This window comes from Somniosus microcephalus, chromosome 32 (genome assembly GCF_052327205.1).
Source record: "Somniosus microcephalus isolate GS21.2 chromosome 32, FLI_Smic_1.0, whole genome shotgun sequence".
Classification (NCBI taxonomy): Eukaryota; Metazoa; Chordata; class Chondrichthyes; order Squaliformes; family Somniosidae; genus Somniosus; species Somniosus microcephalus.
The window spans coordinates 17,423,666-17,450,020 of NC_141018.1; the positions used below are offsets into that span (position 1 = coordinate 17,423,666).

Below are 26,355 nucleotides of genomic sequence, written 5' to 3' on the forward strand. Positions count from 1 at the left end.
CATTGGAAAACGACTTTACTCCTAGTTTATTCTGCCAACTGAACCCCCTCAGCTAGTTCTTCTCCAACGCGCTCCTGGGCAGGAGTTTAGTTGGTTTATAAATTGTCGTTCCGTTACCATGGTCCTTTTACATGCTCCGGTACCATTACTTAATCCCTCAATAATTGAAGAACAAACTCAAATCGCCCTTACCAAAGAAGTGGTCCACTACTTCAAACAGTGTGAAGAAACTCGCAGTGATGCTATCCATTCGTAGGTGTTCTTGTACAGCCTGCAGGATGAAACAGCAGAGTGTGACACAGGGGTCAGTCTGACAGTGAGCACCCTACACAGCACTGGACACGACAGAGATCAGCTTTAGCAAAGTAAACAATGGCAAGCTAGAACTTCCATTTATTTGACGTGGGGTCAAACTCCGCCCAGAGGGGAAATCGTTACCACTCTCCGAGGGGAGATTGGATGGTCACTGCTCTTTCATACTGATCAAAATCCAACCCAACTCGGTTGAAGAAATTCTCAAGACCAAAGTGAAACTAGCTCCAAATTCTGAAGCTCATCAACTCTCAACCTTTAGGTTTAACAATTTCACATCAACAGAAATGAAAGAAAAGCAATGAAAGGAACAAAGAGCCTGTATTTATATTGCACCGGATGTCTTCGTCGCAAAGCCCCTTACAACCAAAGGAATGCTTTTGAAGTCCAACGAACTAGGAATGTGCTTCTGACACAGGCACTGAAATGCACAATCAGAGTTTTATTTAGTTGTGGGGCCAGCAATGCACCAAAATGGCTGTAGACTAATTCATCTGTGGTTGGTTGATGGTGGCTTCAAGTGGGAGAGAGAATATTCCACTCCGAGTGCAGTCAACCCCAACAACAAAAATCAGGCTTCAACTTGCAACACAATAGCAGAGTTCTCCTATCAATTGATGAGCTGCAGGAGCTCAACTGCGTTTAATGGTCTCAGTCTAACAATTCTTATCTTGATTATAGTGCTCGGGATTCAAGTTTAAGGGTACGCTAGCGTGGTGGTTATGTTACTGAACTAGTAATCCAGAGAATGAGAGTTCAAACCCCACCATGGCAGTTTAAGAATTGAATTCAGTTTAAAAAACCTGGAAATAAAAAAGCTGGCACCGATGAAAGTGACCATGACATTGTCAGATGGGCATGCTGATTTCCATGTCACGTCGTAAAAATCCCAACTGGTTCACTCATGTCCTTTAGGGAAGGAAACCTGCTGTTCTTACCTGCACTGGCCTATATGTGACTCCAGACCCACAGCAATGTGGTTGACTCTTAGGGGGAGAAATTCGGTATCGCCCCATTTGGGGCACAATTATCGGCCGGGCGCAAAGTTTAGCGCCTGGCGCTAATTATCGCCTCCGACTGCAAACTTGGCTTCTATCGCCCCGGGAGGTGATTGGAGCGCTAAATCAGGCGCTACACACCTCTCAAGGCACTAACGCCGAGGAGCGAGGCGCTACCTCAGAGCGCTGGCGAAGCTCATGTGATGTCAGTCAGCAATGGAACACAGACACACTGGCGCCGGCCAGTTCTTAAAGGGGAGGGTCGATCTTGCTCTCCATCCACACCCTGCTCATTGCAGCCTTGAATCTCGACCTGGAGAGACCTGTACATCAAATCTGCTGGAAAGAACAATGGAGGCCCAGGGAAAGAGCTCAGGGTGCAACCCCCATAGTCTCTTCTAAATCGATGCAAGGAAGATCAAATCAAAATCAACCTGCAAAGTGCTGCTCAGTACCCAAAACTCCTTCACACAGCGTTGAATCTCTCCAGAAGTCTCTCTCTCTCTCTCTCAGAATGCGTGATGCAAAAATGTCTCCCACAAAAAAAGGCAGGAAGCGGTCGCCTTTAAATAGCGCTCCCCCAGTCCCTTTCTGACAGCAAAACGCTCCCCTCAACCAGTCGTTGCTAGCGGCAGGCGGTAAGGCAGGGGGCGCCACTCAATTTCCGGTCCGGGGCACTAACGGAGCGTTGCGCACTCGAATGACGTCAAGATCTGCGAGCGCAGGAGATCGGGCGGTATTGTTCAGCGCCGCCGCAAAATGTCCGGTCAATTTCGAGAGGCGCAGATTTCGCCGCGCCCAGGCGCTAGTTGCTTTGCGCCCCACTTGGCGCCCTCTTAAGGTGCTAACGGGAGGCGTAACCAACCGAATTTTTCCCCCTTAATGTCCTCTGAAATGGTCTAGCAAGACACTCCGTTGTATCAAAACTTGAAAGAAGGTCCACCACCACCTTCTAGGGCAACAAGAGTTGGGCAACAAATGCTGGCCTTGCCAGCAGCACTAACATCCCGAAAATGAATTTTTAAAAATCTCATCAGGTTTTGCCTCGGCACATATTGGTTCCAAGCATCAAATGCTTTTACAGTCCAATAATTGCGCAAGAACATTGCTGAACTTTAAGGAAGGCTGGTAAAGAAGTTGCTTCACACCTCTGGAGACATGGGTTTAGTCTTTGGCTTTGTCCACCTCATCTTGGCACTCAAATTGGCCAGCAACACTTGAAGTTTTGGCAAAGCCAAACACCAATCTCCAGCAATGCTGGTCACGAGTGGTTTTTGTTCAGATGCCTGATGCTGAAGCTTCTGCGGAAAGATGCACTGGCGGATAAGCAAAGATGCCAGTGGTCTTAAAGGGGATATATTCTGAATTCATCAACATTCAGTGCTGCACAGGTAGATGGTCCTTAACCTTTGAAGGGATAACATATACCTAACGCCCAATCTTTAATGGCGCCCAATGCAGGTGGATCAGAAATTCTGGTTTTCACACTGTTCCACCTGAACATAATACTGTAGACCACCAATCACTAATCTGTGACAAAGAGCCCACACCTGGAACATTAAGTCACCTGTTCACTGGTCTGCTGAGCATTTCCACCATTTTCAGGACAGTTTTATTTACGACGAGATTACACGTGAAGTTGGAAGCACTCTAGCTTCAAAGGAGTGTATGTACTCCTGGCACAGGCTACCAGTAACACACTGCAACAAACATCCACGCACCATTTGCATTATTATTTGATCTGAACGCCAGAGTTAAAAGATGCATCCACAACAAAAGACGGCAAAGGGCCTGCATTTGTTTTTAAACTGAATTGCAAATATAGGAAAATTATGCGACATCAAATGAGAAAACATTAATGAATCACTCCCGCCTCCCTGCCAGAGGCATTATCCAAAAGGTTTGATCAACCTCGTCACACTAACCCGGCCAACTACAGTTTCTCCCCACTGGAGCTCGCTCGCACGGCTCAAGAGTTTCCTGTTTACCCAGACGAGAGCTAAACGTGTTCATCGGTTTCCTTAAATGGGTTCACCCAACGTCCGACTGAAACGGTGAGCTTTGCCGTCAGTCGAGGTCAGCTTCGTTCTTATTGCGCCCAGCCACAACGCTGAACCATGACTCACTCACCCTGTAGACTTCTTCTGCAGTGCTGTTCTTTTTCACGGAGACTGTGATGATGTTCCTGTCAGGCAAGGCTATCCTCAGGTCCACGTCTGACAGCCCGTTGGTACTCTGGAGGAGTGCAACGATAAACACGCAGCCGTTAGCACATTTATTTACTGAAGACAATATCCGTTACAACTCCCTCGTCTGAGGAAGATGTGTGGGAACAGAACGTTATTTCAACAGCGACACCGACACGATTACAAGCACTGGACTCCCAGCAGAAGATCTAAACTCCAATCTCGGACACTCACTGCTGGGCTTCCCTTATACACGTGACCATGACCATGGCCATGGCCAGTGGCATTTGTCCCAATGGTTACAGCTGCTCAAATGTTAGGGCAGCTAAGGACATCATGGGAACCATTCCAGGATACATCCAAGGGTCCTTCTGCCCTCATTGAGATTGTGCATCCAAAGGCAGCAGTGGTATGTGAATGGACTCCTGATTTTAACCCTTTGAATCCGTGCTACCCGCCCCAGACTCACGGTAGTGTGGACTGTCCAATCCGATGGTAGCTCTGCAGACAATACCTCCTGGTTTAATCATCATGGATGGTATGGTAAGAAACCCATTGCTAGCCAGTTTTCTCTACATATCCTAGGCAATCTGATCAACACTGGCAAATCTACCTCCCTTCTTCACCCACCCACTCCATCAAAAGAAAACAATATGCAAATGTCAGTCAGGCTGCCATTCAGTCCCATGCCGTCCAATTTATTGCCCCATCCAGCTGCACTGAACCAATAGCCACAAGGCTCAAAATAGCTTCGAGACAGTCCTGAAATCACTTCACACCATCTCAGTTTTGTATGGGGTTTTGCCAGTTTCCGTGCTGGCAATAATTGCCAACTTTAAGTAACCTGTGCTCCTGACAGAAGGATGACTGAATTATTTACAGGTGACTGGGAAATTGCATCCACTATATATCTCAAGTGAATAAACACAGCAGGAGGTCTGCACAATGAATGCTAAGCCCACCAATTTGAGGATAGAAAGGTGAACTAATGGAAGGCCACCAGACTTGCTGTAGGTCTTGGTAGGTGGAAGGATGACTCTCGGTTATTCCTATTCACTGCCCTGCTTTACCTGTGTCGTAGACGGAAGCCAAGAGATTAGGCCACTGGATCCCAGGCCTCCCTCAACACCAGCCATGAGGAAGTATGCAAGCGCAGCTGGGAATGATTCTCCCTCAATAGAGCAACACACTAGCACGGCTCAGATCAGCACCCATGTGCAAGGGTCAAAAGGTGATATTGCAGACCATCTCCATTTACGAGGGGCCACAGCAAACTCAGGACATACCTGCAAGCGTCTATGGAATAGGTTTCCAATCTGGACTGTGGAATTAGGGCCAAAGAGCAAGCAACAAGCAAAGTCAAGACAGCAAGATAGAGAGCGTGTGCAGATAGAGAGATATATTCTGAGCACCAACCATCCTGGGATCGCTCTCGCAGCCCTCCTAGTGTCTGGTTAACAGAGCCGTATTGGCAGAGTCCTGGGAATAAAAGGCATGGTTGTTGAGACTAAACTCAAGAGAGTGAGGACAAGGCCTTGACACAACGTAACTTTAGTTCAAGCAAAGATAGTGCCTTAACTGTGCAATGTCTCAAATGTCAACTCCCTTTAAATATTCAACAGAGAAGGTAGTTATACTGTTAAATATAGCTACAGGTTACTACAGTTAGAGCTCATCCACATCCACTCCAAAACAGCAGCAGGGGGGGGGGGGGGGGTAGGGGTAAACGACATCCTCATTTATAGTCCATATATAGAATTCTCCCTCCCAAAGTATCTTCACTAAATACCCAAGATTCATAGCATTTCCCGAACACTTGTTTTAAAATAAATCCATCCTCTCCCAGGGCCGATCTTGGTGGGACTGCTCAGGTAGGTGTACCACACTGATCAATAACACATGGATCAATAACGCTGTATGGCAGGTCAGCTTGTGAGTATTTACCATCATATACCTCAATGGTTAAAGTGCAATGCGTTAAGGGATATTCAACCCCAGTCTCGCATACCGTGATCCGATTTACTTTGACTTTTAGTACGACACAAATACACAAAATCTTTCTTATCCTCCCTCTTTCTCAACCACAACTCACCCCACTCTGTCCCATGCCTTTTACCCCACCTTGTCCCAAGTTTCTTGGTACCCTTCGTCTCTCCCTTCCTCGCTCTCCCTCCTCTTCACGGCCCATTGATGCTCCTCTCTCTCCTTTATTACTATTGAGTTCAGCTTCTCTTTCTCTCCCTTCCCCAGGTTTAACCCCCTCGGCTCACTTTTGTCTCCCTTGTTGTGCCACTCCCTTTAACCCCTTCCCTGTGGCTCAGCTTTTGCCCTCCTAACTTTCCATACAACCCTAAATAAACCTCTAACCAAACGGGCAAGGCATATCTCAGCCAATAAGACGATCTTTGACTCCCACCCAGTTCACACACTGATTGGCGCTCAACATATGCAGATGTATGTTGTGATTGGTTGCATCCATGATTCGAGGAGTCTGTAGTACCAGTGCAAGTGTTTACTGAGACTGAAGCAGGCTACATATGACCTGGATTGGCTTTATAGCGATTAATCTCGATACCAAGAGATACCTGCACCTGGAGCACAGATCATGGGGTGAATACCAACTGAAGGCAGCTGAATACAGTACTGATACTAGATTGATGTTTAAGAGGCAGGACATCACATCAGAGTGCTCAATCCCACTTCAACCAGACATGCCCTCATTCCCAGCATCCTGTGTTCTTCAGTCACTATCTGAACAAATGTGAGAAGTCACACAACACCAGGTTATAGTCCAACAGCTTTATTTGAAATCTCAAATTTGATTTCAAATAAAGCTGTTGGACTATAACCTGGTGTTGTGTGACTTCTCACATTTGTCCACCCCAGTCCAACACCGGCATCTCCACATCATGACTATCTGAACAGGTCATGCTGGCAAAAAGGATTCTTGAAAACTAAAAATAGTTTGCGCAGTCTCTCCCCTCCATCCCCAAACTGAGAACTCCAACACACATCGATCTTCATTTAACTAAACAGCAACACACAATGATCAGTACAGCCCCAAGGCAGAAGGTTAATTAACCTGAAAGATTTTCAGTACCACAAACGTGGTAAAAAATTAACCAACTATTCACAGCCCCCTGGTACTGTAAACCTGTGTACATCTTGGCATCAGCTAGTGCATAATTAGACTCCATACCCAGTATAGCAGGGAAAGCCATTAAGCAGCGGGACATGTTCATGCCGAGGGAGGGGCAATTATTCAGTTACCCAACATCCCAGATGAGGTATAGTAGCCACGCACACACTGCAGGGGCCAGTGACTTAGCGATTTGTGTACCATACAGGCCGTGATCTAAGGAATCGAGTGCTGCGTCACTGGTGGGCTAATTTGTATGCAGCTCACTGGTAGCACTCTCGCCCGAGTCAGAAGCTTGTGGGTTCAAGTCCCACTTCAGAGACTTGAGCACAAAATCCAGGCCGGCACTGCCAGTGCAGTACTGAGGGAGTGCTGCACTGTCAGAGGTGCTGTCTTTCGGATGAGACTTTAAACCGAGGTCCCGTCTGCCCTCAAAGGATTCCACGGCACGATTTGGAAGAGCAGCAGAGGCACTCTCCCTGGCCAATATTTACTCCCTCAACCAAAATCATTAAAACAGATGATCTGGTCATTATCTCATCACCGCTTGTGGGAGCTTGCTGCGCGCAAATTGGCTGCAATGTTCCCTACCTTACAGCAGAGGCAGCACTTCAAAAGTACTTCATTGGCTGTAAAGCATTTTGGGACGCCGAGCTTACGAAAGGCGCGATATACATGCAAGTCTTTCTATAAAACGTTAGACCACTTTCCTTGGTATAGTTATCTCCATCTTTTGAATGCAGATCATCGTTCACATGCAGTCTGTTACTTCATGAACTTTCCATCGGCCCATAACATCTGGAACATCTAAAATCTTTGCGGAAGTGCTGGTTAGACCCAGCGGGATCTATAAACTAAGCCAACTGGACCCAACAGGTGTAACACAGGAGCATTGCTGGATGAGTGCAGCTCCAACAACACTCAAGAAGCTCGACACCATCCAGGACAAAGCAACTCGCTTGATTGGCACCCCATCCACCACCTTAAACATTCACTCCCTCCACCACCGGCGTACCGTGGCTGCAGTGTGTACCATCAAGATGCACTGCAGCAACTCGCCAAGGCTTCTTCGGCAGCACCTCCCAAACCCGTGACTTCTTACACCTAGAAGGATAAGGGCAGCAGGTGCATGGGAACACCACCACCTCCATGTTCCCCTCCAAGTCACACACCATCCTGGCTTAGAAGTATATCGGCCGATTCTTCATCGTCACTGGGTCAAAATCCTTGAACTCCCTCCCTAACAGCACTGTGGGAGTACCTTCACCACACGGACTGCAGCAGTTCAAGAAGGCGGCTCACCGCCACCTTCTCGAGGGCAATTATGGATGAGCAATAAATGCTGGCCTTGCCAGCGACACCCACATCCCATAAAAACAAATTCAAACATTTAAAAAAAATAAATGATATCGGGAGACTATTGAATGCAATCAACCACTGCACTCCATTCTGTGGATGTGAAATCAGTCGGAGCAGAACATAACTGCCCTGTGCGCGAGAGAGTGCCTTTAGACACACCTTCGGGCACGGGATTAAAGTCTTCAGGGCCACCGTATGCTGCCAGAATGCATCAACAACCTCTCATTCTGTATTCACCTGGCTACACCCATTCCCCCTTACCCCTGGTCCCCCGTTATAGGGCCTCAAGCAGCAACTACATCAGCAAAATCAGACACACACAATATCACTATGAAAATGGAAAAGTGCAGTAAAGAAAGTTAGGCTGAATCTTTACAAGTCACTGGTTAGGCCCCAGCTGGAGCAGTGTGTTCGATTCTGGGTGTAGAGGAGATTTACTAGAACGGTACCAGGGACGCGGGACATCAGTTATGCGGAAAGACTAGAGAAGTTGGGATTGTTCTCCTTTGGGCAGAGAAGATTGAGAGGAGATTTAATGGAGGTGTTCAAAATCATGAAGGGTTCGGATAGAGTAAATAAGGAAAAACTGTTTCCACTGGCAGGAGTGTCAGTAACCGGAGGACACAGATTTAAGATAATTGGCAAAAGAACCAGGGGGAAAGATTAGGAGAATTTATGCAGCGAGTTATGATCTGGAACTTACTGCATGAAAGGGTGGCAAGAAGCAGAGTCAATAGTAACTTTCAATGGAAACTGGATAAATACTTTAAAAGGAAAAATCTGCAGGGCTATGGGGAAAGAGCAGGGGAGTGGGACTAATTGGCCAACACTGGCATGATGGGCTGAATGGCCTCCTTCTGTATCATTCTATGATTCTATGAATAAGGGACACATCTAACGGCACAGTTGGCACAGCACAGAATGTATTACTCGACGTCACGTCTATACTGTAACAGACACGGTAGCATTTGATGCCAATACCGGATACAAGAAGTGAGTGAGTTCCATTCACCACCCCTCACCAAAAGCACAAACAGATTAAGTTGCTTTGATGCGAGTACTTCGCCTTTCAGCTCCAACTTTCTATTTAGGAAAAATACTTAATACTTCAGAGTTATATTTAACATAGTAATTGGCACATCTCATTTTCAAGAAACTGACAGTTGCAAAAGTTCTGTACTTATGTAATTGACGTGTTTAAGATGATCAAAGGATTTGACGGTGTAGAAAGAAACTATTCCTCTGGTTGAAGGGTCGGGGGGAGAGCAGAACAAGGGGGCATAAGCTTAAAATTAGAGCTAGGTCATTCAGGGGTGATGTCGGGAAGCACTTCTTCACACAAAGGGTAGTGGAAGTCTGGAACACCCCCCCCCAAAAAGCTGTTGAGACTGAGGGGCCATTGAAAACATCAAAACTGAGTGTTTGATTTTTGTTAGGTAAGGGTATTCAGGAATATGGAACCACGGCAGGTAAATGGAGTTAAGATACAGATCAGCCATGATCTAATTAAATGGTGGAACAGGTTCGAAGGGCTGAATGGCCGACTCCTGTCCCTACGTTAAATATTAATCACATGGATTCCTAATAAAACTGGCCCACGGTAAGCCGGTCTCCCCTTACGCAGCCTTACCTCACTGGAATCAGCCAGGAACTCCTGCATCACATCGCTCTCTCCAAGAACACTGACCGAGCACACTGCAAAATAAAGCACACGAGAGCATTACGACCACAGCTCATTCACTCAGTCCTGATCTCGGGACGTGCTTCATAGCTTGGAAATGCCCCACACGATGCTCCATTCCTTAACTGACTATGTTCCCATGTCTCAGATTTTTCCTTCTTCTCTGAGTATTCATTTTCAGGTGTGGCACCTCCCCTTTGATACAGGCGAGGCTGGATACTCAACATATCAGGACCTTAAGACTTCGGACCCCGATAATTGGGTGCTCGAGTCGGCATGTTTTGGGGAGAAGGGGGGGGGGCAAAGGAGCTTTTTAGCCCATCTTTTCGGCGTCAAAACCACAAGGAAGAATTCGCTTCAGTCAGGCTCATGCTGTTAGCTCAGAACTGAGGCACCTGGTCTGCACTGGGAACCTCTCCAAGGTGGGAGAGATCAGCAAAGAGCTTGAGGGAGGCAAGTACTCACTTTCAGCTACCTACTCCACGGCACTGCACTCAGCAGGACTCCATCCTGCCCACCCTCAATGTAAAGAAGAAAATAAAAACTTGCATTTATATAGCGCCTTTTACAACCTCAGAGCGTCCCTTTTGAAGTGCTGTCACTGTTGTAATGTAGGAAATGCGGCAGCCAATTTGCGCACAGCAAGCTCCCACAAACAGCAATGTGATCATGACCAGACAATCTGTTTTAGTGATGTTGTTTGAGGGATAAATATTGGTCAGGACACCGAGGATTGGGATAATAGCGTGTTCACACTTCCCCCTCCACTAACAGAAAGTACAAGAAAATATTCTTAATCCATTCCTCAAAAAAATCTCAATGGGTAACGAGAGACTTTGCTCCCGGCAGAACCAACAAGCAGCATCTATTTCATTTCACAATTATTGTAAGATCTAAATTTAGGAATAAATCAAACTGCCCCCCTCACTGGGTTGACAGCCGGTTTTTGATTCCTATTGTGGATTTCACTTAGGAGTAAAGAAACTGCAAAACTGTCTGAGCTACAGTTTCACGAAGTGTCGGGAATGATATGACCCTCCGATTGTGCATTCCTTCCCTCTGTAGGCCGGACAATTGGGCAGCAGACTAATTATCGTTCTCTCCTGGCTCGTCACGGGCATTCGCTCATTTGTACTGCACAGGATTGGCCTCTCATTAACTCAATAAGAGACCTTTTTAAACAGAAATGCCAACTGAACCACCTTTCCCACTCCGAGAAAGCTTCACGGCCACACCAATTACAGCAGATGAATGGCGCGAGGTGCTGGGCACTATGGCAGCGCGGTGCGATATACAATTCATCACAGTGCCATATCACTGCGGTGATTACCATCATTAATCTCCGTGTAGGGGACTAAAATACCTCATGAATGCAGCAGCAATGACGCATGGCCAACAATCCCGACTGTATTCTTACACCAGGCATCAAGACAATACGCACTTCAGTTGCCTTTAGTAGGACTGCATTCGGATAATGTGCTGCATTGATGTAACACACGGAACTAGATCTAAAAAGGAACCAAGACTCGGATGTCCAGCACGGTTTTGCCTCGTTTGCACTAAATTGCCTCAAGATTTGAGCAACGCGGATGTACAGCATCCAGACACAAGAGTTCAACACACCACTTCTGGATGGGGACTGAGGAACGGTGCGGTTTGTCACACAAGTTAGACACCAGAGCATTCACTAAACCCTGAAACGGCCCAATCAACAACATCAATCAAGGACGAGAAAAGGCCCTTCGGCCCATCAAAACTCATCCTGCTCGTGCCCTTATTCTCTCAGTATCGCACTTGACCGGCTTCTGAACGTCCCAAAATGTTTTTTATCTTCACAATCCCACCTGGCAGATCGTTCCAAACACACCATCCGAGGTAAAGAAATTCGGTTTTAAAGCGAGTTCCCACTAATTTTATATGACATTCCCATAGCCTACTTCCTGGCTTAATCTGAAGTTTCAGTTCTGCGCTATTTAATATTTTGTACAGCTTGAAGATGATCTTCCTTAACTACCTTCTTTGTAGACTCCAGTTTAAGCCCTTCTATCCTGAGCACCTCCTCTTTGCACTCTGATTCAGTTTCCTTGCTCTTCTCTGCACCACAAAGAATGCATGGCAAGCATTAGGAAGGTGCAATAAGAATTAAACACACTGCTCCAACCGTGGAGGCCCACACCAACCAGCGGACGCAACCTGCTTTTTTGAATCGCTTGTTCACATTGTCCAGCTGTTGAGAATATGAAAATCGCCTGTCCCTCCCAGGTCCCCTTCTCAAGACCCGAGTGAGCTCCTACCCCATTCTGACGTGACTCTTCTCACGAGTACTCCAAGCTTCCTATTTGTTTAATCCAAGCTCTGATTCAGTACCATGTTCTACCCTGCAACAGTTACTTACTTCTGCTGTCATTTTGTCAAAGTCCAGATAAACTACATCACGGGGAGGGCCACAATTTATCTAACATTTTCAACGAAATCAAGGCGATTTAACCAAATTCCAAATTCATGCTGGTTCTAATAGATTCACCTTCACCAGCACATATTCTTCACCAAAGAGATTCGGATAAAAAGCTGATTTTCTCTGAGAGAAATGGAGAAAAAAACACCCAGAACTAAATCAGTAATTCCAACTTGGGGTAACCAGCAAAGAAATAAATAAAAAGATTGCATTTATATAGCACTTTACAGCCAATGAAGTACTTTTTGAAGTGTAGTCACTGTCGTAATATAGGCAACGCGGCAGCCAAATTGCGCACAGCAAGCTCCCACAAACAGGTAATCTGGTTTTTTTTTTTTTTTAGTGATGTTGGATGAGGGATAAATATTGGCCAGTACATCAGTAAGAGCACCACAGAACACATTCAATGATGTCAGTGACCCTATTGAACGAATGCAGCATCACACGGCATCAACTTTGTGCTGTGCATTATTTTTATTGCAGTCTAGCAACTGGGCCCCAAAAAGATGTGAGCATTTCTCATAGTTAACTACTGAAGCAATGAGCACTTGAGGAAGCCAAACCAGCTCGTGTGAGTGGAAAAAAAAGGGCGAGGTCTTTTCATCAACAACCACAAAGAAAGGTATGATCTTACGGCCAAGCTCCAATGGGTTGAGATTTTCCCCTCTATCACAAATAATGGGTCATCTGACACAGAGCGGTCCAACACAGACAGGACCTCAAACCTGCACGATATTTTCTCGCCTGTGGGCCACAAGCTGAATGGATAACCCCCTTTGACTTGAATTCTCTCAAATACCATTGGCCGTTAGCCTGGCCAGCATCAACAGTGCTACTGGAAAGTCTTAACTGGGCTAGAGAAAGGTAGACACACAGATCGTGGCTTCATTTGAATCTGGAGGGTAACGGCAACTTGCATTTATGGAACACCTTCAACATAGTCAAACGCCCCAAGGCACTTCACAGGAGCATCATCAGTCAGATTTTGACACCGAGCCACAAAGCGATATTAGGACAGGTGACCAAAAGCTTGATCGAAGAGATAGGCTTTACGGAGCGACTTAGAGGCGAGGTTGCGAGGCTGAGGGGTTTAGGGAGGGAATTCCAGAGGTTGGGGCCTAGGCAGCTGAAAGTACGGCCACCAAAGGTGGAGCGAAGGGACTCGGGGATAGGCAAGAGGCCAGAATTGGAGGAGCACAGAGATTTGAGAGTTGGCGGACTGGAGGAGGTTACAGAGATAGGATGGGGCAAGGCCCTGGAGAGATTTGAAAACAAGGTTGAGAATTTTAAAATGGAGGCGTCGCTGGATCGGGAGCCAATGTAGGTCAGCGAGCACAGGGGTGATGGATGAGCGGGACTTGGAGCCTGTTAGGAAACGGGCAGCCGAGTTTTGGACAAGCTAAAGTTTAGAGAATGCAAGATGGGAGCCAGCCAGGGGAGCACTGGATTAATCGAGTCGGGGGGTAACAAATGCATGCCAAGGGTTTGAGCAGCAGATGACAAAACTATGCCTGGTAGAGGAGCACCATCTAACTTGATAACTAATGGCTTAAAAAAAAACTGGACCCTGCTTCTGCTGAAAGTGGCCGACGTCTTTATCGTATAGCAAATGCAGAAAGTCCACTCAGGGCCAAAACCTGACGGGAGGATACAAATACATTCAATATGAACTGCAGACATTTGGACATGTACCAGGAATGGATGGCACGTGGAGAACAAAGTCATATTTTCTTCTGGTGAACCGCGACAAATAAATATTAAATAAATTCAGGCAGTGGGTCAGGGAAAACACGAGCAGTACTCTTAAAATTTGATCTGTCAAATAAAAAGCACTCTTGCCATCATCGTAAGTGTTCAAATGGACAGTTGCAAGAGTGGCCAAGCGCCGTCTGTTTCTATAGAGTTGTTCAAACTGAATGGCGACAGCACTCAACAAAGGAAGAATAAGTGGCTTCGAGAAGTTGCTGAGTCTAATGGAACAAGATCAGCAGCGGCGACGACGACACAGCAATTAACCTAGGCTGCTTCAGCAGCATGAGGAAGCTGAATGAACAGCTGGATCAGCCTGCGTTAATGATCACTGGGGCTGGTCAGATTGTCTTTCTCCGCCCTGGGCCCCAAGGATAAGTAACACCCGTCCCCTACCCTCAGGTCCGCCTCCCACAAGGTCACCAGCACTCAGCGTTTCTACATGACGATTCCCTAATTCTTTACAACGATTTAATTTTCACAACAGGGCGGTAAGGGCAAGAGTAATGTTGTAATGTGTGTCGGATGCGCAATGTGCCACATAGCAATGGGGTGCAGATGTTGCTGTCAGTCATTCGGGGGGGGCGCGCTGGGAGCTTGCCAATCTCAGCAGTGTTGAGTGAGCAACGGATGGAAAGGCCAAGCATCTCCCAGCGGGGAAATCAGTCCTCTACAGCTATTGTGTTTCTTTCTCTCTTTCTCCCAAGTCACGTCCCATAGAATCATACTGTACAGAAATACTGTGGCTACAAGGGCAGGTCAGAGGCTGGGTATTCTGCGGCGAGTGTCTCACCTCCTGACTCCCCAAAGCCTTTCCACCATCTACAAGGCACAAGTAAGGAGTGTGATGGAATACTCTCCACATGCCTGGATGAGTGCAGCTCCAACAACACAATAAGCTCGACATCATCCAGGACAAAGCAGCCTGCTTGATTGGCACCCCATCCATCATCTTAAACATTCACTCCCTCCACCACTGGCGCACCGTGGCTGCAGTGTGTACCATCTACAAGATGCACTGCAGCAACTCGCCAAGGCTTCTTTGACAGCACCTCCCAAACTCACAACCTCTACCACCTAGAAGGACAAGGGCAGCAGGCGCATGGGAACACCATCTCCTCAAAGTTCCCCTCCAAGTCACACACCATCCTGACTTGGAGATATATCGCTGTTCCTTCATAGTCACTGGGTCAAAATCCTGGAACTCCCTCCCTAACAGCACTGTGGGAGTACCTTCACCACACGGACTGCAGCGGTTCAAAACCACCTTCTCAAGGGCAATTAGGGATGGGCAATAAATGCTGGCCTTGCCAGTGACACCCACATCCCAGGAACGAATAAAGGAGGCCATTTGACCCATCGTGTCTGAGAGGGCTATCTAATTAGTCCCACTCCCCTGGTCTTTCCCCACAGCCCAAAAAAAATTCCCTTCAGAGTATTCATCCAATTCCTGCCTGCTTACACCACCCTTTCAGGCTGTGCATTCCAGATCACAACAACCTGCTGTCTAAAAAAAATCTCATCTCCCTCTGGCTCTTTTGCAAATTATCTTAAATCCGTCTCCTCTGGTTGCCGACCCTCCTGTCAGTGGAAACAGTTTCTCCTCGTTTACTCTTATCAAAACCGTTCAGCATTTTGAACACCTCTATTAAATCTCCTGTTAACCTTCTCTGCTCCAAGGAGAACAATCCCAGCTTCTATCGTCTCGCCACATAACTGAAGTCTCTCATCCCTGGTACCATTCTAGTGAATCTCTTCTGCACCCTCTCCAAGACCTCGACATCCTTCCTAAAGTGTGGTGCCCAGGATTGGACACAATGCTCTCGCTGAGGCGGGGATTCTGAGGGAGTCAGATCTCAACATGTCGGCAAGTTGAGCAGTTGTTGTTGCTGCACATCTCAAGGCTACTCCGCATGCCATGTCCTACATAGTTTGGAAAAGCTAGAAAGAAAGAAAAGCAAACTAACAGCTATGGACAATTGTCAGAACTTCAAAAAAGTGCATTTGTCCAAAATGGGAGCATACTTAACGGAATGGCTGAAAGTAGATGTTGATTACTCAATTCACTGGTGGAACAAGCGATGAATAAGGACACCAAGTGCGCAAAGCTGAAATGGTACAAAGAATTCCATGGAAAGCTATTCTAAAACTCCAGGAAGGCCAGGAACTATTGCCAACCAATAGGCTGCCCTGGTAGGGTTTGACCGACAGCCGATACCACATTCCTGCAGTGTTTGGATACCCGTGACATCAGGAGTTGTGACGAGAGCTTGTTCCTTGCCAGAGTGGGCCGGCGTGCTACAGAAACGGGCCACTGATCGCCGGGGGTGAGGCTGGAGCCGAAACCCTCCATGCTGAGCATTTAACCTTGGAGTGTTGAGCGCTTCTGTATGTTTCCAATACCTCATCACCCTTTCGCTGACCTTTCAGAGCAAGGAACTGGGAAATCACACCAATATGGCGAAATGGAGCGGTCCAATTGTATGCACTTTTACTAACATCTACAGATATCGACAAACGATTGCCCAGCTGGAGAGGGGCAACGGGAGCTCGCATATTTGATGAGGACAGGGACAGGTCAGGCTATGATGCCCCTGCTGTCAAACAGCACATTCTGGTTACATGCACCGTCGTGGTTTTGCAGGTGAGGGACAGGAGGGTGAAAGTTGTACCCCAGCAAACAAACGATGTATGAGAGCCGGTTTTGTTTTTTGGGGGGGGGGGGGGGGGGGGGGGAGAAGAGAAAGAGAGGAGTGGAGGGAGGGGGAAAAAATTAGCGAGGAAAAGAATAAAAAAGTGTCCCAGTCTCCAGAGCCGACATTCTCATCTTAAACAGCCCCAGAAAACAGAACTGAAAGGGAGCATCAGGACCTTTCAAACCACTTCAGACTTTATATTCTAAGCAGATGGTTTTTTTTTGGAGACACTTCAGCTAAAAAAAAAATCTCTTCTATAACAAGAAAGAAAACAGCTAAAACTACAGTCTGTCCTTGAAGGACATTCACTCGGATTATCGGCACATCTTTCATGATGAATTAGAAAGCCCTCCACACATTCTGTAGGCGGAAAACTGCTGACTCGGTCGTGTTCAGCAATGCACCGCAGAAATTAACTTCAATTTGCTTCGCCTTAATCAAAGCGGGCAGAGCAGACCTCTTCGATGTGCTTCCGAATCATTCCCTTCAAACAGATCTCCCGAGGAAGGCTGGAACAAGAACAATTCTCCAGACAATTCCTATTAAATTGGAAAGATAAAGAATCAGATCAGCCAGGATGAGATTCTGTCAACCATGAATTAAAAAGTCTCCACTTGCTTTTTTTTTTGTTGCAAAGTTCAAACAGGCATCAATGCAACATTGAGGAAACAGAGGGAAGAAATAAAAAGAGTTCAAAGAAGACCATTGAGGGATTTAAATAAAAGAATGAGAATTTGGGGCATTGGTGGAGGGGGGGGGGGGGGGGTAGGGAGAAAGGGGAGAAACCAGGAGCCAATGCAGATCAGCGATTACAGGGACGGTAAGAGAGCAGGAAGGTATTGGGTCAAAAGATCAGGATAATGAAACAGTTTGGGTGGAGGTAAGGAATAATAAGGGGAAAAAAACACTAGTGGGCGTAGTCTATAGGCCTCCGAACAGTGGCAACTCTGTTGGACGGAGTATCAATCAGGAAATAGTTGAGGCTTGTAATAAAGGGAACATCTATAATTATGGGGGATTTTAACGATCATATTAATTGGACAAATCAAATTGGGCAGGGCTGCCTTGAGGATGAGTTCATTGCGTGTATTAGGGATGGGTTTCTTGAGCAGTATGTAACTGAACCGACCAGGGGGCAAGCAACCTTAGAGCTGGTCCTGTGTAACGAGACAGGATTAATTAAAAATGTCCTAGTAAAGGATCCCCTTGGAATGAGTGACCATAACATGGTTGAATTCCATATTCAATTAGAGGGTGAGAAGGTTGGATCTCAAACAAGCGTGCTAAGCTTGAATAAAGGAGACTATGAAGGTATGAGAGCGGAATTGAGTAGAGTGGATTGGGAAAATAGATTAAAGGGTAAGACGATACATGATCAGTGGTGTACATTTAAGGAGTTATTTTACAACTTCCAAAAAATATATATTCCACTGAGAAGAAAAGGGTGTAAAAGAAAAGACAGCCATCCGTGGCTAAGTAAAGAAATTAAGGATAGTATTCGACTAAAAACAAGGGCATATAAGGTAGCCAAATCTAGTGGGAGGATAGAGGATTGGGAAAACTTTAAAAGACAGCAAAAAATAACAAAAAGATTGATTAAGAAAGGGAAGATAGATTATGAAAGTAAATTAGCAAAAAATATAAAAACAGATAGTAAGAGTTTTTATAGTTATATAAAAAGAAAAAGGGTGGTTAAAGTAAATGTTGGTCCCTTAGAGGAGGAGACCAGGAAATTAATGGTGGGAAATATGGAGATGGCAAAAACACAATGAATATTTTGTATCAGTCTTTACAGTAGAAGACACTAAGAATATCCCAACACTGGACAAACAGGGGGCTAAAGGGGGGGGGGGGGGAGGAGCTAAACACGATCAAAATCACTAAGGAAGTGGTACTCGGTAAAATAATGGGACTCAAGGCGAATAAATCACCTGGACCTGATGGCTTACATCCTAGGGTCTTGAGGGAAATGGCGGTAGGGATTGTGGATGCATTGGTAATAATTTTCCAAAACTCCCTGGACTCGGCAAAGGTCCCGGCAGACTGGAAAACTGCTAATGTAACACCCTTATTTAAAAAGGGCAGTAGACAGAAGGCTGGAAACTATAGGCCGGTTAGCCTAACATCTGTGGTAGGTAAAATTTTGGATCCATTATTAAGGAGACAGTAACAGGACATTTGGATAATCATAATTTAATAGGACAAAGTCAGCATGGTTTTATGAAGGGGAAGTCATGTTTGACAAATTTGCTGGAGTTCTTTGAGGAAGTAACATATAGGGTGGATAAAGGGGAACCAGTGGACGTAGTGTATTTAGACTTCCAAAAGGCATTTGACAAGGTGCCACACAGAAGATTATTGCTTAAGATAAAAAATCACGGGATTGGGGGTAATATTCTGGCATGGATAGAGGATTGGCTATCTAACAGAAGGCAGAGAGTTGGGATAAATGATTCATTCTCAGACTGGCAATCAGTAACTAGTGGTGTTCCGCAGGGGTCAGTGCTGGGTCCCCAACGCTTTACAATCTATATTAACGATTTGGAGGAGGGGACCGAGTGTAACATATCAAAGTTTGCAGATGATACTAAGATGGGAGGGAAAGTAGTGAGTGAGGACATAAAAAACCTGCAAGGGGACATAGACAGGCTAAGTAAGTGGGCAGAGATTTGGCAGATGGAATACAATACTGGAAAGTTTGAGGTTATGCACTTTGGCAGGAAAAATCGTAGAGCAAGTTATTATCTTAATGGCAAGAAACTGGAAAGTACTGATGTACAAAGGGATCTGGGAGTCCTGGTGCACGAAACTCAAAAGGTTAGTATGCAGGTGCAGCAAGTGATTAAGAAGGCCAATGGAATGTTGGCTTTCATTGCTAGGGGGATAGAATATAAAAATAGGGAGGTATTGCTTCAGTTGTACAAGGTATTGGTGAGACCGCACCTGGAATACTGCGTACAGTTTTGGTGTCCATACTTAAGGACATACTTGCTCTCGAGTCAGTACAAAGAAGGTTCACTCGGTTAATCCCGGGGATGAGGGGATGGCCATATGAGGAGAGGTTGAGTAGATTGCGACTCTACTCATTGGAGTTCAGAAGAATGAGGGGCGATCTTATTGAAACATATAAGATTGTGAAGGGGTTGGATCGGGTGGGTGCGGGGAGGATGTTCCAGATGATGGGTGAAACTAGAACTGGGGGCATAGTCTTAGAATAAGGGGCTGCTCTTTCAAGACTGAGATGAGGAGGAACTACTTCACTCAGAGGGTGGTAGGTCCATGGAATATGCTGCCCCAAAAAGCTGTAGAAGCTACATCATTACATAAATTTAAAACAGAAATAGACAGTTTCCTAGAAGTAAAGGGAATTAAGGGTTATGGGGAGCGGGCAGGAATTTGGACATGAGTCTAGGTTCGGATCGGTCATGGCCCTGTGGGTAGCGGAGCGGGCCCGTGTAGCCTGATCCTGCTCCTATTTCGTGTGTCTAATTCTGTTAGATTCAGGAGATGGTTCTGTGATAGTGGATTGGCGGTTAGGATCAGATCAGCCATGATCTTATTGAATGGCGGAGCAGGCTCGAGGGGCCGATTGGCCTACTCCTGCTCCTATTTCTTATGTTCTTATGTGTGAGACAGGATGCGGGCAGCAGAGTTTTGGATGAGCTGAATTTTATGGAGGGTGAAGGATGGGAGGCCGGCCAGGTGAGCACTGGAACAGTCAAGTCTGGAGGTGACAAAGGACATCTACGAGGATTCCAGCGACAGATGAGCCGAGGTAGGGGTAGAAGCAGGCGGTTTTGTAATGGAGAATATATGGGGTGAGCAGATTAGTTCGGGGTCAAACAGAACGGTAAGGTTGCAAGTAGTCGGCAAAAGTGGACAGAGAAAGGGATGGAGTCGACAGGCTGCAGAGTTTGAGGTGGATTCTCAATGATTCACTAGGCCAAATGACTTCTCACCCAAGACCAGATGCTGGATCAGCAGCATGACAGCACAGAACCAGTGGCGTCGTTGAGAGGGGTGTTGGGGCGATAGAGCTAGGTGTCATCAACATACATGTGGAAGCCGACCCTGCTGATCACATCACAAAGGGCAGCATGTGGATGAGGAAGAGGAGGGGGACCAGAGATAGATCTTTGGAGGTGAGACAAGAAGCCATTACTAGAGATACTCTAGCTATGAGGAGATGGGCAAGAGCGGGACGACGACGTGGTCGACCATGTTCAAGGCCGTAGAGGTTGAAGATGCGAGGAGCGATAATGCACCGTGCACACATTACAAGTCAGACCATTTCTCCGTATCACACTGATCCTGAGGGGCTAGCCTGGGGTAATTGGAGATGTGACACCACCCACCCACAAAGGAGGGAGGAAATGGGTACATAAAGCAAAAGTCAGAGGTTCTTGGGGAAAAAGGGAGAGAAAGAGAACTAGAGGGGAGAAAACGAGCGTGAAAAATTAGGGCAAAAACTGGAGGAGAAAACACACACACAGAGCTATGCACTGCAGTTTGTTCAGAGAAAGTTGAAGACCCTGTTACATGGTGCTCTACACAACTGTTCACCACTGCCAGCTTTAATTGAGATGGAGAAGCCCCTCAGGATCAGGGAGGTCACGATGCGGTCTCCTCTACAATGGCGAGACCAAAGGCGTTGCGGAACACCTCCATTCAGTCCGCAAGCATGACTCCCGAGCTTCCAGTCGCCTGTCATTTTAATTCTCTGCCCCACTCTGTCCTCGGCCTCCGACATGTTCCAATGAAGCTCAACGGAAGCTGAAGGAACAGCACCTCATCTTTCGATTAGGCACTTTACAGGCTTCTGGGCTCAACATTGAGTTCAACAATTTCACATCATAACCACTGCTCCCATTTTTTCCAGACAACAGCTGTTGGCAATGATTCTGCTATTCCCATTTACACCTTTTCTAGACCCATTTTTTGTTTCTTTACTTGTCCCATTACCATCTCCTTTCACCATCATCCCTTTTGTCATTTAATCTCTCCTGCCTTTCACCCAATCACAGACCGTCCCTTTTGTTCTTTCCTCCTCTCCCCACTTGCCCTGCTTAAAACCTGTCCCATCTCTAACTTTTCCCAGTTCTGACGAAGGGTCATTGACCTGAAACGTTAACTCTGTTTCTCTCTCCACAGATGCTGCCTGGCCTGCTGAGTATTTTCTGTTTTTATCTCTAATCCAGTGGTTTCTGTTCTTCACAGCTCGCCATGGCATTGGTGCTCTGAGGCAAGGGTTTCAGACGTCCATCATGAGAAACATCAGCAATTCACACTGCCGAGAAGCCTTTGATTGGAATAATCATTTCTTACACTGAAGTAACTTGTTACATCAGATAATCCACACTGGAGGGAAAGCATTTGAATATCCTGCGCATAAAAGACAACTTACATCTCTGTTAACTTCTAGGATTACCAAAGGAGAGCGTGCATGTCGGTGAAAAAATATATTCCATTCAAAAACATTGAAGAGCCCAGAGTAGAATGAAAGACTTGTAGTCTCAGAGTCACAGCACTGAAATAGGCCATTCAACCCATCAAGTCTGTGACAGTGTGCCCCCTCCACCCCCCCCGACAAATCAGCCACTTAGACTAAACCCATTCATCTGATAACTCCCTATAAGCCTTTAATATGCTTCTCGTTTACAAAACTGTCTAATTAATTTTCAAAAGAATTCATGGACTCTTAAAAACAGTTTGTGCTGGGGGAACTCCACATTCTAACGACCCACTGCATTTTTTCTAACCTCCCCTTCAATTCTGTGAGCATCTTAATTTGTGCTCCCCAGTTACCATCTCGCTAACTAGTGGAAACATTACTATTTAACCTATAACAATCTTTCTGAAGTTTGACGACCTTGATCAGGTCACCCCTTCAACCTCCTCCGCTCCGTTGAAAAAAGCCCTAGCCTCCAGTTCTCTTCATAGCTGCAACCCCCTCTGTTGTGTTTTTTGGGGGCTTAAGTCAAGCTATTCTTTGGGTTCAGCATCTCAGACCACTTTCCAAGGTGACACTCCGCTCCCCATGCTTCATAGTGTTCCCAGAAATCAAACAGAGAACTCTCCACTTCTGTTTCTCAGTCTCCGCCGCATCTGCTCTGACGATGCCACCTTCTATACCAGTGCTTCCGACATGTCTTCCTTTTTCCTCAACCGAGGATTCTCCTCTACAGTGGTTGACATGGCCCTTAACCGTGTCCGTTCTATCTCCCGCACTACTGCCCTCACCCCTGCCCCTCCCTCCCGGAACCACGATAGGGTTCCCCTTGTCCTCACCTTCAACGGATCATCCTCCACCATTTCCGCCACCTCTAGCGTGATCCCACCACCAAACGCATCTTCCCCTCACCTCCCCTTTCAGCATTCCGTAGGGACCGCTCCCTCCGCGACACCCTAGTCCACTCCTATCACCCCCAATACCCCTTCCCCGGCACCTTCCCGTGCAAGTGCAGGAGATACAACATATGCCCTTATACCGCCCCACTTCTCACTGTCCAGGGCCCCAAACACCCCTTCCAGGTGAAACAGCGATTTACTTGTACTTCTTGCAATTTAGTATACTGTATTCGCTGCTCACGATGCGGTCTCCTCTACATTGAGGAGACCAAACGCAGATTGGGTGACCGCTTTGCAGAACACGTCCGGTCAGACCGTAAGGGGGACCCCGAGCTTCCGGTCGCCTGTCACTTTAAGTCACCGCTTCACTCCCACTCAGACCTCACCGTCCTCTTGCATTGTTCCACGGAAGCTCAACGTAAGCTCGAGGAACAGCACCTCATCTTTCGATTAGGCACTTTACAGTCTTCTGGACTCGACATAGAGTTCAACAATTTCTGACCATAACCCCGGCCCCTATCATATATATATTTTTTATCCACACTTTTGTTCTGTTCTTCTCTCCCACAGGGCAGCTGTCCTTCATTCCGCCAGCGCAATTTACACTTCATCTAGAGCCATCCTTTGTTTCTTAACCTGTCCCAGTACCATCTCGTCTCGCCTTGAATATCTCTTAATGTCTCTTAACCTCTCCTGCCTTCTATCCTATCACAGACCTTCCCTTTTGTTCTTTCATCCCCTCCCCCATTTCCCAGCCACGACACTTGCTTAAAGATCTGTTCCATTTCCTGCTTTTTTCCAGTTCTGACGAAAGGTCATCGACCTGAAACATTAACTCTGTTTCTCTCTTCACAGAAGCTGCCTGACCTGCTGAGTTCCTCCAGCATTTTCTGTTTTTATTTCTGTATGATCTTCATTGACTTTGGAGAACAGCAGAGTAACCAGTACACTAGACTCTGGTTTAGACTTTAACTGACCAACTTATTAAACAGTAAAAGAAAAAATGAACAGCAGCAGTGCCAAGAATGTCGACAGACAGAGGAAGCCTGAAGGTGAAAGCAAAGGTTAAAATATGGCAGCTGTGCTTTAGACTTGCGAAAGACACAAAGAAGCCATCTTTGAAGCAATGTAAAAAACGGGATTTTCATTTCCCCCCACTGAAGACCACGGAGGGGGTGAAAGCTGCAATGTTGAGTGATTGCGCTCTCAAACGCACGGAGGCTTTAAGCACCGAGGGCGATCTTAAGGAAGTTGATGAGCAAAGAGTAGAATCGTCAGCAAAAAGTGTGACGAGGCTGAATGATGGTGGATAAGACCACTCTCATGAAAGAACAGCAGCAGAAAGACCCCTAGGGAGCTGCCCCCCTCCCCACTTAATGGGAAAAGTCAGAGGACCTACAACCGAGATGGAGAAGATTTGAGCGAACATGACATAGCCATGAATATAGCTTTGGTGAGAAGCCGAATCAGAGGTTCTGGAAGCATCTAATTTAATGAATGGTGATCCAAAGTTCTTAAGAGTAGCATTCCAGAGGTGTGCAACACCAATGGAGTTGAGGTACAGATAAGCCATGATTTAACAGAATGACAGCGCAGGTCTGAGGGGCTGAATGGCTTCCTCCTGTTCCTATGTTCCTAATGGAATATCATCAGTCCTTCAACTCCTTGGTGGGGGGGCAGAGCAGGAGAGAGAAAAAACTGTCAAGACAACATTTTTATTGGTCTAAAGCAGGGTGCAAGGGAATATCCTTATTCGCCAGCTTTTCCAATTCATTTACAGGAAACTCTTTTATCCGGCACCGATGGGACCGGCGTGGTGCCAGTTTATCAAAAAGTCCGGATTTCAGAGAGGTACAGGAAAATTTGGTTTGTAAGGAGGCTAACTGCCTGGAATGCTCGAGCCACCGGCAAAAATCAGGAGCCGTTTCGTTAGGTTTTTTTTCTTTTCGTTGCTTTTTTTTCACCAGTCAGGCTCTGCAAGGTCTTGCTGAAGCTGTTGCTAAGCTAGAGAGACGCTTGCAAGGTACGGCCGACTGTTTAGAAGCTGTTGCTAAGCAACAGGGTTTGTTGCCAGATACGGAGCTCAAAATCTCCGTATGTTTCAACATTAGCGCTGGTTTGTCCGGCAGTTTTGATGGGACGGCAACAGCTCAGTCCCGTCGGTGCCGGATAGCACAAAGTTTCCAGTATAGTTGAAAGGTACGAGAGCTCCGTACACAGCAACAAATCCAGGCTTCCCTGTTGCTTAGCAACATGTGCAGGAACCCCGGCCACAGACCAAGCATCCTTGTTGCTTAGCAACATGTGCAGGAACCCCGATTGCACAGCCACAGATCGAGGAACAGCCACTAATATGAAGTAAAACTTACCTGAACCTACTCCTGAATTTTGCCGGTTAACCGAGATTTCCGGTTATTTAGGTGCCGGTAAATCGAGTTTCCTGTAATACTGTAATTGGATATAAACAAGGCCCTTGACCAAGATTTATTTAATAAAAGCAAAAAAAATGTGGTTGCAAAGGCCAGACACACGAGTATGTACACACCATCTCCATGATACCGGGTCACGTGGTCATCAGCCACTCTACTTACAACAATCTGCATTTATATAGCATCTTTAACGTGGTAAAATGTCCCACGGTGCTTCACAGGAGGAGTGTTATGAAACAAAATTTGACACCGAGCCAAACAAGGAGATATTAAAACAGGTGACAAAGAGGTAGGTTTTAAGGAGCGTCTTGAAGGAGGAGAGAGGTGGAGGGGTTTAGTGAAGGAATTCCAGAGCTTAAGATCCAGGCAGCTGAAGGCACGGCTGCCAACGGTGGAGGGATGAAAATCGGGGATGCTCAAGGATCCAGAATTGGAGGAGCGCAGAGATCTCAGAAGGTTCTAGGACTGGAGGAGGCTACAGAGATCGGGAGAGGCCATTGAGGGATTTGAAAACAAGAATGAGAATTTTTAAATCAAGGTATTACCTCGATACTAAAGTTCATTGGGGTTAGGAACGAGATAGTAAAAGACTATCATTGGGAAAATGAGGTAGAATCCCTTCACCGGGCAGTAATGTACAGCCACAAGAAGCTGCACCTTTCTTGAACCCTCTGTCAACTTTTCCATAGTAAAATTTTAGTCTTTTATTTAAATCAAGTGCCTTATGCTCAGCTTAGAATGCAAATGGTTTGATAGCTACAGTTAACAGTTTGGAAGTAAAATGCAAGAGTTATCAAATAAACCACATTTATTAAATAAAAGCTACATAGCCTGAGAGCAGGAAGGCAATTCCATCCAGAGGTTTACTGAACTGACAGGCTTGTCTGCATTCATTTCATATTCCAGCACGAAGGCAACATCTACACAGCATGGTGCTCAAGACGAGTGATGGGCCTTCAGCTTCAGGAATAACTCATTAAGTACCCCAGTGAGGGAGACTATG

At 46.3% G+C, this 26,355-nt stretch overlaps 1 protein-coding gene across 2 annotated transcripts in view; it reads right to left on the reverse strand.

Moving 5' to 3' along the window:
• Nucleotides 1–26,355, reverse strand: part of LOC147097306 (sorting nexin-27-like) — a 138,986-nt gene that overhangs the window by 29,602 nt on the left and 83,029 nt on the right. For both annotated transcript variants that reach the window (XM_085972163.1, XM_085972164.1), the window contains exons 4-6: nt 9,625–9,689; nt 3,441–3,545; nt 193–271 (exon numbers count right to left, since the gene is read on the reverse strand). In XM_085972163.1, coding sequence (XP_085828289.1) covers nt 193–271; nt 3,441–3,545; nt 9,625–9,689 — 249 coding nt within the window. The remainder of the gene's footprint in view (nt 1–192; nt 272–3,440; nt 3,546–9,624; nt 9,690–26,355) is intronic.